The following is a 10,466-nucleotide window of genomic DNA, read 5'->3' as shown; positions in this document are numbered from 1 at the left end:
GCCTGTCTCTGGGGTTCGCGCTTTTAGCCGCGGCTCGCGCCCGTCTCTGGAGTTCCTTTAAGCAGCGTTCTTAAACCCCTCTCCTCACGCACCAGGAAACAAAGAGGGAAGAAAAAGTCTCTTGCCTCTTCGGCAGGTGCAGACTTTTCCCCGGACTCCCTCCCGGCTAGCTGTGGTGCACTAACCCCTTCAGGCTATGTTCAAGCCGCCAACCCCAGTCCTCTCCCTGCGCTCCGTCCAAAACCGAAACCCAAGCCTCAGCTCGCAGCCCCGCCCGCCCCGGCGGGTGAGCAGAGAAGCCTCTTGGGCTGGTGAGTGCCGGTCGGCACCGATCCTCTGTGCGGGAATCTCCCCGCTTTGCCCTCCGCACCCGTTGCTGTGCACTCCTCCGCGGCTTCGAAGCTCCCCGCTCCGCCTCCCGCAGTCTCCGCCCGCGAAGGGGCTTCCTAGTGTGTGGGAACTTTTCCTCCTTCACAGCTCCCTCCCACTGGTGCAGGTGCCGTCCCTATCCTTTTGTCTCTGTTTTTTCTTTTTTTTCTTTTGCCCTACCCAGGTACGTGGGGAGTTTCTTGCCTTTTGGGAGGTCTGAGGTCTTCTGCCAGCCTTCAGTAGGTGTTCTGTAGGAGTTGTTCCACGTGTAGATGTATTTCTGGTGTATCAGAGCAATAGTTCAGATCCAGGTGTTACGATGACTTGCTCCAGCAAATATATCAGACAGTATATACTTGTGGCAGTGTTTCACAATCCTTCTTCAAGGGATGCTGGCCTCCTCCTTAGGCTCTGGATCTGTGGAACTGGCCCACATCTCTCTCTGGGCTCCTATTTTGACCCCGACGATGCGGCTCTGCATGGCGTGGGACACTTTCTTCAGGAATTGGCCGAGGAAAAGCGCGAGGGCGCCCAGCGTCTCTTGAAAATGCAAAACCGGTGCTGGAGCCACGCCCTTTTCCAAGATGTGCGGAAGCCTTCTCAAGATAAGTGGGGTGAAACCCAGGACACTGTGGAAGCCGCCATTCTCAGGGAGAAGAACCTGAACCAGGCACTATCGGATCTGCGCGCCCTGGGTTCCGCCCGCGCAGACTCCCACTATGTTTTTTTTTAATTGGAGTAAATTTGCTTTACAATGTTGTACTAGTTTCTGCTGTATAGTGACGTTAATCAGCTATATGTATATATATATATATTCCCTCCCTCTTGAAACTCCCTCCCAACACCCCATCCCACCCATCTAGGTCATCACAGAGCACCGAGATGAGCTCTCTGTGCTATACAGAAGATTCCCACTAGCTATCTATTTTGCACATAATAGTTTAAATGTGTCAATACTAATCTCCCAAATCATCCCACCCTTCATTTTCCCCCAGGGTCCACATGTCCGTTATCTGCACCTGCATCACTCTTCCTGCCCTGGAAATAGGTTCATCTGTATCATCTTTCTAGACTCCACATATATGCATTAATATATGGTATTTGCTTTTCTCTTTCTGACATACATCACTCTATGACAGTCTCTAGGTCTATCCACATCTCTATTAATGCCACAATTTTATTTGATTTTAAGGCTGAGTAATATTACATTGTATATATGTACAACATCTTCTTATCCATTCATCTGTCAATGGACGTTTAGCTTATTTCCATGTCCTGACTATTGTAAATAGTGTTGCAATGAATACTGGGGTACATGTGTAGTTTTGAATTAAGGGTTTTTCAGGTTATATGCCCAGAAGTGGGATTCCTGGGTCATATGGTAGGTCTATTTTTCATTTTCTAAGGAACCTCCATACTGTTCTCCACAGTGGCTGTATCAAGTTATATTTCCACCAACAGTGCATGAGGTTCCCTTTTCTCTGCATCATCTCTGGCATTTATTGTTTGTAGATTTTTTGATGATGGCCATTCTGACTGGCATGAGGTGATATCTCATTGCAGTTTTCATTTGCATTTCTCTAATAATTAGTGATGCTGAACATGTTTTCATGTGTCTCTTGTCCATCTGTATGTCTTCCTTGGAGAAATATCTATTCAGGTCTTCTGCCCATTTTTTCTTGGGTTGTTTGTTTTTTTTGTGATTGAGCTCCATGAGCTGTTTGTATATTTTAGAGATCAATTCTTTGTCCATTGCTTCATTTGCAAATACTTTCTCCCATTCTGAGGGTTGTCTTTACGTCTTGCTTACGGTTTCCTTTGCTGTGCAAAAGCTTTTAAGTTTCATGGATCCCATTTGTTTATTTTTGTTTTTATTTTCATTACTCTAGGAAGTGGGTCAAAAAGATCTTGCTCAGGTTTATGTCAAATAGTGTTTTTCCTTTGTTTTCCTTTAAGAGTTTTGCAGTGTCTGGTCTTACATTTAGGTCTTTAATACATTTTGAGTTTATTTTTGTGTATGGTGTTAGGTAGTGTTCCAATTTCATCCATTTACATGTAGCTGTCCAGTTTTCCCAGCACAAATTATTGAAGAGGCTGTCTTTTCTCCATTGTATATTCTTTCATCATTTGTCATATATTAGGGGACAATAAGCATGTGGATTTATCTCTGGGCTTTCTATCCTGTAACATTGAAGTATATTTCTGTTTTGTGCCAGTACCATACTGAAGCTTTGTAGTATAGTCTGAAGTTGGGCAGCTCAATTGCTGGAGATCAATTTTTCTTTCTCAAGATTGCTTTGGCTATTTAGGGTCTTTCATATTTCCATGAAAAGTCTAAAATTTTTTGTTCTAATTCTGTGAAGAATGCCATTGGTAATTAGATAGGGATTGCATTGACTCTGTAGATTGTTCTGGGTAGTATAGTCATTTTCACAATATTGATTCTTCCAATCTGAGAGCATGGTATATTTCCCCATAAGTTTATGTCATCTTTGATTTCTTTCATCAGTATTTTATAGTTTTCTGAGTACAGGTCTTTTGCCTCCTTAGGTAGGTTCATTACTAGATATTCTATTTTATTGTTGTGATGGTCAATGGGATTGTTTCCTTAAATTGTCTTTCTGATCCTTCATTGTTAGTGTATAAGAATGCAAGAGATTTCTTTGCATTAATTTTGTATCCTGCAACTTTACCAAATTCACTGATTAGCTCTAGTAGTTTTCTGGTGGCATGTTTAGAGTTTTCTATGTATAGTATCATGTCATCAAAATAGTGACAGTTTTATTTCTTCTTTTCCAATTCATATTCTTTTTATTTATTTTTCTTCTCTGATTGCCATGGTTAGGATTTCCACAGCTACGTTGAATAAGAGTGGCAAAAGTGGACATCTTTGTCTTGTTCCAGGTCTTAGAGGAAATGCTTTAAGTTTTTCACCATTGAGAATGGTGTTTGCTGTGGCTTTGTTGTATATGCCCTTTATTATGTTGAGGTAGGTTCCCTCTATGCCCACTTTCTGGAGAGTTTTTTTTATCATAAATGTGTTGAATTTTTTCAAAAGTTTTTCACCATCTATTGAGATGGTCATAAAGTTTTTATTCTTTAATTTGTTAATATAGTGTATCACATTATTTGGTTTGCGTATATTGAAGAATCCTTGCATTCCTGGGATGAATCCCACTTGATCATGTTTTATGATCCTTTTAATGTCTTCTTGGATTTTCTTTGCTAGTATTTTGTTGAGGATTTTTGTGCCTATGTTCATCAGTGATATTCTTCTGTAATTTTCTTTTTTTCTGATATCTCTGTCTGGTTTTCATATCAGAGTGATGATGGCATTGTAGAATGAGTTTGGGAATGTTCTTCCCTCTACAATTTTTTGGGAGAATCTTAGAAGGATAGCTTTTAGCTCTTCTCTAAATGTTTGATAGAGTTTGCCTGTAAACCCATCTGGTCGTGGACTTTTGTTTGTTGGAAGATTTTTAATTACAGTTTCAATTTCATTACTTGTGATTTGTCTGTTTATATTTCCTAAATCTTCCTGGTTCAGTTTTGGAAAGTTGTCACTTTCCAAGAATTTGTCCATTTCTTCCAGGGTGTATATTTTAGTGGCATATTGTTCCTCATAGTAGTCTCTTATGATCCTTTGGATTTCTGCAGTGTCAGTTCTAATTTCTCCTTCTTTATTTCTTATTTTATTGATTTGAGTCCTCTCCCTTTTTTTCCTTGATGAGTCTGGCTAAATGGTTATCAATTTTGTTTATCTTCTCAAAGAACAAACTTTTAGTTTTATTGATTTTTGCTTTTGTTTTCTTCATTTCTACTTCATGTATTCCTGTTCTGATCTTTATGATTCCTTTGACTAACTTTGGGTTATCTTTGTTCCTCATTATCTAGTTGTGTTACGTATAAAGTTAGGTTGTTTATTTGAGATTTATTTTGTTTCTTGAGGTGAGATTGAATTGTTATAAACTTCCCTATTAGAACTGCTTTTGTTGTGTCCCATAGGTTTTGGGTCATAATGTTTTTGTTGTCATTTATTTCTAGGTATTTTTTAATTTCCTGTTTGATTTCTTCATTGATCTCTTGATTACTTAGCAGCACACTGTTTAGCCTCCATGTGTGTGCTTTTTTTTTTTCTGTGATTGATTTCTAATTTCATAGTGTTGTGGTCCAAAATGATGCTGGATGTGATTTTAATTTTCTTAACTTTTCCAAGGTTTGATTTGTGACCCGAGGTGTGATCTATCCTGGTGAATGTTCCATGTGCACTATAGAAGAAAGTGTATTCTCTGCTTTTGAGTGGATTGTCTCATACATATCAGTCAAATCTATCTGGTCTGTTGTTTCATTTAAGCATAGTGTTTCCTTAATTATATTCTGCTGGGATGATCTATCCATTGGTAAGTGAGGTGTTAAAGTCCCCCACTATTATTGTGTTACTGTCAATTTCCCCTTTTATGGCTGTTAGCATTTGCCTGATGTATTAAAGTGCGCCTATATATTTACAATTGTTATATATTCTTCTTGGATTGACATCTTGATTGTTATGTAGTGTCCTTCCTTATCTCTTTTAACAGTCTTTATTTTAAAGTCTGTTTTATGTGATATGAGTATTGCTACTCCAGCTTTCTTTTGATTTCCATTTGCATGGAACATCTTTTTCCATCTCCTCATTTTCAGTCTGTATGTGTCCCTAGGTCTGAAACAGGTCTCTTGTTGACAGCAAACATAAGGGTCTTGTTTTTGCATCCATTCAGACAGTCTGTATCTTTTGTTTGGAGCATTTAATCCATTTACATTCAAGGTAATTATCAATATGTATGCTACTATTAGCATTTCCTTAATTGTTTTGGGTTTGTTTTTGTGGTTCTGTTTCTTCCTTTGTGTTTTCCACCTAGAGAAGTTCCTTTAGCATTTGTTGTAAAACTGGTTTGGTGGTGCTGAATTCTCTTAGCTTTTGCTTGTCTGTAAAGCTTTTGATTTCTCCATCAAAGCTGAATGAGATACTTGCTGGGTAGAGCAATCTTGGTTGTAGGTTTTTCCCTTTCATCACTGTAAATAAATCCTGACACTCCCTTCTGACCTGCTTATTTCTGCTGAAAAATCAACTGATAACCTTATGGGGATTCCCTTATATGTTATATATTGCTTTTCCTCTGGTGCTTTCAATATTTTTTCTTTGAATTTAATTTTTGTTAGTTTGATTAATATGTGTCTTGGTGTGTTTCTCCTAGAGTTTATCCTCTATGGGTCTCTCTGCACTTCCTGGACTTGGTTGGCTATTTCCTTTCCCATGTCAGGGAAGTTTTTGACTATAATCTCTTCAAATATCTTCTCATACCCTTTCTTTTTCTTTTCTTTTTCTGGGACCCCTATAATTCCAATGTTGGTCCATTTAATATTGTCCCAGATGTCTCTGAGACTCCTTAATTCTTTTCATCCTTTTTTCTTTATTCTGTTCTGTGGCAGTGATTTCCACCATTCTATCATCCAGCTCACTTATTCGTTTTTCTGCCTCAGTTATTCTGCTATTGATTCCTTCTAGTCTATTTTTCATTTCTATTATTTTGTTGTTCATCCCTGTTTGTTTGTTCTTTAGTTCTGCTAGGTCTTTGTTAAACATTTGTATGTGCTCAGTCCATGCCTCCATTCTATTTTTGAGATTTTCGATCATCTTTATTATCATTACTCTGAATTATTTTTCAGGTAGGGTGCTTATTTCCTCTTCATTTATTTGGTCTTGTAGGTATTTACCTCACACCTTCATATGTAATGCTTTTTTTATCATCTCATTTTTTTTTTTGATGGATAGGGCTTTTTTACTGTCTTACTTTTTGTTTGGCTTGAGGTTTCCAGCACTGAAGTTTGCAGGCAGTTGGGTAGAGCCAGGTCATGGTTCTGAGATAAGGATCTCTGGGAGACTTCACACTGATGAATATTCCCTGGGATCTGAAGTTCTCTGTTAGTCCAAGCAGTTTGTATCCCACACTCCCAATATGGAAGCTCAGTCCAGATCCCCGGCCTGTGAAACAAGATTCCACAAGCTGTGCAGTGTGAGGAGAAAAGAAGCAGAACAATAACAAAGAATAAAAAATAAAATAAAATGAGAAAAATAAAAATATATATTAGAAAAAATAAAAATCTACATGAAACAACACCACCAAAGTAAAATAGAACTACAGTAGGAAAAAAAAATGCAGAAAAGGCCTTGGCTGTTGGGGGCAGAGATTAGGCAGGAGTGAGGCTTAGGCAATTGAGGGGTTTAGGCAGTGGTGGATTCTAGGTTCAGGACCCATGCAGTTGGAGGGGGCCTTGGAGTGCAGAGGTTTAGGCTCAGGACCCTAGCATGCTTACCAGGACCCAAGTGGGCAGGGGAAATGCTGGCTGCTTTCCCTTCTCATCCTCTAATCCCCCTAGGATCTCTTCTTTCCCCACTGATCTCTTCACCATGAGTGGGTCCCTTCTGAGCTTGGGAACCCCTACCCTCACCCAGCCGCCTCTCAGAGTACCAATCTCATATTGCCTCTACTTTTCCTCTCCCCTCCCTCCCTTCCATTCCCCCAGGTCCCACATAGCTACAGGGGGCCTTGGAAGGGGGAAGAACTGGCCTTGGACCTCAGTGTGCTTCCTGGGCCCGGGTGGGTGGGGGAAATGCTGGCCGTGTTCCCTGCCTATCCTCCTCTCACCCTTTGGTCTTGCCCCTTCCCCATTGATCCCTTCATGGTGAGTGGGCCCCTCCAGGTGGGAGAACCCTTCCTCTTCTGGCCACCCCTCAAGGGTGCCAGTCCTGTACCACCTCCACTTATCTTCCCCCCTCACTCCCCCCAGCATCCTACCTGGTCACTCAGCAGTTCCTCCCATCCTCGCATCCTCGTTGGTGTCTGATGTCCCCCACCAATGCCTGGTAGATGCCCTACATGTGAGGAGATGCTAACTTTGTGTCCTCATACTCTGCCATCTTGACTCCGCCCCCTTTATATCTTCTTGATGGATTAATCCTTTTATCATTATAGAATATCCTTATTTTGTCTCTTCTTACAGTCTTTGTTTTAAAGCCGATACAAGTATTTCCACCCTAACTTTCTTTTCATCTTCATTTGCATGGAATACCTTTTTCCATCCTTTCACTTTCAGTCTGTGTGTTTCTTTAGATCTGTAGTGAGTCTCTTGTAGGCAGCATATATATGGGTCTTGTTTTTTGTTTCAGTCATTTAGCCACCCTATGCCTTTTAATTGGACCATTTAATCCACTAACATTTAAAGTAATGCTTGTTAGGCATGTCCTTATTGCCATTTTGTTCATTGTTTTCAGGCAGTTTTGTAGTTCTTTTCTGTTCACTTCTTCATCTTTTTCCCTCTTCCCTTGTGATTTGAGGATCATCTTTAGTGTTGTGTTTGGATTCCTTTCTCTTTTTTTCTGTGTATAACTATTATAGGTTTTTTGGGTTTTGGTCTCTCTCTCTCTCTCTCTCTCTCTCTCTCTCTCTCTCTCTCTCTCTCTCTCTCTCTCTCTCTATATATATATATATATATATATATATATATATATATATATATATCATTAAGTTGATAGTATTTAAGGTAAAACTCATTCTAACAACCCTGCATTTTTACACCCTCCCTCACGTTTAATGTTTTTGATATCATATTTTACATATTTTTGTTTTGTATATCCATTAACTACTTATTGTGGACATAGATAATTTTACTACCTTTGTCCTTTAATCATTTTACTAGGTTTATAAGTGGTTGACCTACTACCTTTATTGTAAATTTGCCTTTAACAATGAGATTTTTTTCATTTGTAATTGTCATACTTCTAGTTCTGGTCTTCTTTCAGCTTAGAAAATGCCTGTTAACATTTCTTTATATTAAGCCTATTTATTGATGCTGAACCCTTTTAGCTTTTGCCTATCTGTAAAACTCTTTATCTCTCCCTCAAAATTGAATGATAGTCTTACTGGGTACAGTATTCTTGGTTGTAGGTTTTCTCCTTTCATCACATTGAATATACTGTGCCACTACCCTCTGGCCTGCAATGTTTCTTGTGAAAGGTCAGCTGATAATTTTATGGGACTTGCCTTGTTTGTAACTAGTTGCTTTTCTCTTGCTCCTTTTAAGATTCTTTTTTTAATCTTCAAATTTGGACATTTTACTTATGTCTTGGTTTGGACTTCTTTGGGTTTATTTTGTTTGGGGATCTGCTTACTGAACATGAATGTCTGTTTCCTTTCCCAGGTTTTGGAAGTTCTTAGCTATTATTTCTTCATATAAGTTTTCTTCCCTTTTCTCGCTCTCTCTCTCTTTTCCTTAGAGGACCCCTATAATGAAAATCTTAGTAAACTTGATGTTGTTTCAAAAGTTTCTTAAACTATGCTAATTATTATTTTTCTTTTATTTTTTTCTCTTCAACTTGGGCAATTTCCACTACTCTGTTTTCCAGTTCACTGACCTTTCCTCTGTATTATCTAATTTACAGTTGATTACTTCTAGTATATTTTTTATTTGTTACTGCATTCTTCAATTTTGTTTAGCTCTTCTTTAATATTTTATAACCCTTTTTCAAATTTATCATTTTTCATCCATTTTTCTCCTGAGTTTTTTAGCATGATAAGTCATTACCTTGAGCTTCTTATTGGGTAGATTGCTTATCTCCACTTTTTAAGTTATTTCTCTAGATTTTGTCTATTATTTTTTTTTTGGAATATGTTCCTCAGTTTCCTAATTTTGCCTTATTCTTTGCATGTATTTCCATGTATTGAATAGGTCAGTTACCTTTCCCAATCTGGAAAACTGGCCTTCTGTAGGAGACATCTTAGATATTCAGCATCACACTCCCCTCTGATAACTAGAGCTATATGCTCTGATGATGCTCTCTATGTGTACTGTGTGGGCCCTTCTGTTGCTGTGGGATCAACTACTCTGGGTGCAGGGTGGGTGGAGGTTGGCCTTTGGCACTTTTGTTGCCAGAACCTGCCTTTTATGGTGTTTGCCAGCCCATTGGTGGGCAGGATTGTGTCCTAGCATAGCTGGTTGCATAGCACAGTGGATTCTGGTGCTGGTACCAGCACTCTGGTGGGCAGGTAAGCCCTGAACATAAAGAGGTTTGTAGGAGGACACCAAAATGGTGCTTGCCAGCATCAGTGTCTTTGGGATAGAACAAGCTCTGTAAAATGGTCACCACCACTGTCTATGTTTCCAAGGGGAGTCCCAGTTGCCTCCTGCATGTCTGGGAGTCTATCCAAGATCAGCTAGTGGTTGTGACACAGGCTCCTTTCAAATTAATGCTTCTACACTGGGATTTAGAGTTTATGGGATTTTGCATGTGCCATTTAAATGCAGAGTCTCTTTTTTCTACAGCCCTCTTGATCTCCCATACACCAGCCCCTCTTAGTGTCAAAGCCAGACATCCTAGGGGTTCTTATTTATGATGCAGGATCCTGGGGCTGAGGAGTCTGATGTTGGGATCCAATCCTTCACTCCTTGGGGAGAATCTCTGTGATCATGATTATCCTCCCTTTTGTGGGTCAACTACCCAGGGGTCTGGGTCTTGAGTATGCCACATCTTCACCCCTTCTACCTGTTTCATTGTGGTTCCTTCTTTATATTTTTAGTTGTGGAAAATCATTCTTCAGGTTGTTCTAATACATAGTTGCTCCATAAATAGTTGTAATTTTGGGGTGCCTATGGGAGGAGCTGAGCTCAGGATCTTCTTACTCTGCCATCTTGGCCACACATCTACAATAATTTGGATATATTCATTTCTTAATTTTCAATTTCTAAAATTTCCCTGAGCCAATCCAACATATTTTTTTTCCAATCATAGTTTTTCTGGTTTTAATCTCCTTGCTTTTCTCTCTTTCTTGAACACTGCCAGTTTGTTTTTATTTTACTTTCATTTTCTGATACTCCTTTTAAGTCCCTTTAGGGATACTATGTTATCTATATCTATATTACAGATAGATAGATAGATAGATAGATAGATAGATAGATAGATAGATAGATAGGCAGATAGATAATATAGATAGATAACATATATTTGAGACTGTAAAGGATTCTTTGTTAATATTCTTGCATGTTCTTGGGCAAGTTCTCTT

The 10,466-nt window shown here is 39.1% G+C and overlaps 1 protein-coding gene across 1 annotated transcript; it reads left to right on the top strand.

The window, feature by feature from the left end:
* Positions 1-688: 688 nt before the first annotated feature.
* Positions 689-1,102, top strand: LOC309817551 (ferritin light chain-like; the record flags this gene model as incomplete). Its single annotated transcript, XM_082646844.1, has 1 exon — positions 689-1,102. One exon carries the CDS (start codon positions 689-691, stop codon positions 1,100-1,102), a length of 414 nt encoding a protein of 137 aa, XP_082502970.1.
* Between the last annotated feature and the right edge of the window lie 9,364 nt (positions 1,103-10,466).

Source organism: Grampus griseus (genome assembly GCF_964374135.1).
Source record: "Grampus griseus genome assembly, chromosome: X".
NCBI classification, from domain to species: Eukaryota; Metazoa; Chordata; class Mammalia; order Artiodactyla; family Delphinidae; genus Grampus; species Grampus griseus.
The sequence above is the reverse complement of the archived record's forward strand: the minus strand, read 5'-3'. Positions and strand labels throughout refer to the sequence as shown.